Source organism: Montipora capricornis, chromosome 8, assembly GCF_036669925.1.
Source record: "Montipora capricornis isolate CH-2021 chromosome 8, ASM3666992v2, whole genome shotgun sequence".
In the NCBI taxonomy this organism is placed as follows: domain Eukaryota; kingdom Metazoa; phylum Cnidaria; class Anthozoa; order Scleractinia; family Acroporidae; genus Montipora; species Montipora capricornis.
Genome location: NC_090890.1, coordinates 14,356,565 through 14,359,064, shown reverse-complemented (window position 1 = coordinate 14,359,064; position 2,500 = coordinate 14,356,565). Strand labels below are relative to the sequence as shown.

At 38.5% G+C, this 2,500-nt stretch overlaps 1 protein-coding gene across 1 annotated transcript in view; it reads right to left on the bottom strand.

Moving 5' to 3' along the window:
• LOC138060237 (protein bark beetle-like) overlaps positions 1–2,500 on the bottom strand; it is an 89,369-nt gene that overhangs the window by 73,622 nt on the left and 13,247 nt on the right. The window contains 2 exon segments of the mRNA XM_068905974.1: positions 1–188; positions 1,261–1,513. The exon segment at positions 1–188 is cut by the window's left edge and continues 1,130 nt beyond it. Coding sequence (XP_068762075.1) covers positions 1–188; positions 1,261–1,513 — 441 coding nt within the window.

The window sequence follows — 2,500 nt, the reverse complement described above, 5'->3', positions numbered from 1 at the left end:
GTTGTTGATAAAATGACTGTGGGTGGCTGTGAGGGTTCCAGCGTTTCGTTCAGCAGTCATGCCTCCTGCACTATTCCGAATCACAGTAGTTGTACCAATGATCGTATTTCCCATAAAGTCTGTTAAGGAAACGCCCTTTTTGTGGTTGTCACGGAATGTGCAGTTTGATATGACGAGAGAGGGAGCATCTAAAAAGATATGAAAGATCACAATGTAACTAGAATCTGCAGAGAAACAGAATTACAACCTTAGCAGAAATGCCAGTTTTCTAAATGCCCTTCCTGAAAGATACCTTTTGGACTTAGTAGCCTGCATGATGCCTGTGTTTCTTCAGTTACAAAAGATTAGTCGTGGGCAATGAATTATTTAAGGAATTGAAAACATTTTCCTTGTTTCTATCGAGTTACAGAGACACGAGGGGACGTTCGGAAGAATGGGAAATGTTGTGAGAACAAGAGCCGCTGGCAAGTGTTTCCACAACTTTTTCGAGTTCTCTTAAACTTTAATTTCACGAGTGTTTCTATATCTCGATGGAAATAAGGTGAAAGTGTTCCATGCTTCTTTTAGAAACCACCGCGGGAAAAAGCACTCGTTTATTTCGATAATCAAACTGCACCAGATTCTTCCTGCTCGCGCCAACATTGCATTAACGGCTCATACTAACTATGTGTTTCCGTCGAGTAATAGAGGTACGGCTTTTCATGCACACTTTCTTGGGTGTTCTCTAATTAATCATAACAATTACAATCTCCTCAAATGTGATTGGTGCATTAACCGCTTTATTTTGCACTAATTAATTCGCAAAGCTGTACTGTGATCGGACAGTTACATGAGCCAATCATTGTAAATCCTCTCAGCTAAAGTCACCAATCAAAACATTGATGTGTCAATCACTAACTGGACCCAATTTCAACGGGTGATTTTGCAAAATTGTCGAGGTTTATCGCTTGTGGTTGTTTTCAAAGAAACTTACAGTCATTTTTCAAGCTATTCTCCATATTTTTGTTTAGCAAATTGCATTTATCACATTTGGCTGTTTTCTTTTTTTTTTTTTTTTTTTTGTGGTTATGATTAATTTGTAACAGGACACATCTTGTCGTCCAATTCTGTTTGCAGTCATACTCGTAATTCGCTTCACGGTTCTTCCGATTTGGTCAATCACTTGTACGATTACCGACCGAATTGGACTCCACACGGTCCTTAAGTTTTACCGTAATTATAAATTAACAAAACTATAATCGACTACCAAAATTTGTCTACCTCGATCGTGGGTGATCAAGAATTTTACTCTGACAGTTTTCCAATATCCCGCCCTGTATCGAAACCTTATGTAGAGTTCGTGACCAGAGCTTGACGATGGCATGACAGCCTCATTGACACCTGTCCACTCGTTGACGAGCTTGAGTAGTGAGGCGTTTTTGTTGTTGCCGTCGCGTACATCTAGTTCGAAGTCTTCTCCAGTCATTGATTGATAATACACGGTCAAGAACTGTCCTGGACGAGCTTTAATAGTCTAGAGCAAAAATTTCAGAATTCAAAGAAGTAAAATGTTATGTTTCACTGATCCCTTATAATGTTGCCAGTTGCGTGACAAGGTGACGGGTTGGTCAACTAACAGAAACTTCCATATGCTTAATTCAACTCAGCATTCTTTCTATTTATGTTTCGATCTGTTTCAGTGCCTCTAAATTACTTAAAACCTAGGGGTGGGAGCGAAGGGGGGAAGTAGGGGGGAGTGTTCATTTCAATCTTTTCTTACAAAAGCAACATTCACGGTATAGTGGTCAAAATTTGAAATAATTTGCCAAAGCACTTGAACGTAGTACACTATGTGCAAAATCAAAGCATTGTAAATTTAGATAAGTGGGTGAAAGATGAATAAACAGAGAGTTTGCCTTTATTTCTGCCATAGTATTCACAACCTTTTTATACCTTTCTATGTTTTGCTTATCCAAAACCCAATCAGCCCCCCTCCCTCCTAAATCCGTCCCTGATAAATAAATAAAATATTAATTACAAAAAAATAATAATAAACAAATAAAAAACGAGTTCCTGGCTGCAGTTCAGAGATCCAGCGTGAAATTCCAAGATTCAGGCCAATATCCTTTTACCTTCTTTAACTTTAGATATGTCTTTATCTGGATATTGGTACTCTCTCCCCCTCCACCTTAATGTACATAATGCTACGAACACCACCTTGGGGATAGGAAGGAGGGAGGTAGTCCCTCATGTTGCTTCAATTCCCCGACTTGCATGATCAACCATGGATGTGGAGGTTAGGCAACAGACTTCACTAAAGAAGACATCAATGCTCATCACAGTTATATGCAGTTGTGAAATGGGCGTTTGAAAAAAATTAAGTTGCTATTAAGTTGCTAAAAAATTGCCAAAAATCCAAAAAGTTGCTCAAAAGTGGCTACCTAAGTTTCTTGTTATTTTTAGGTAAACGTTAATTAAAAGCTTTATTTTTCGTCCTTCACATTAATTGCTAACATCGGTA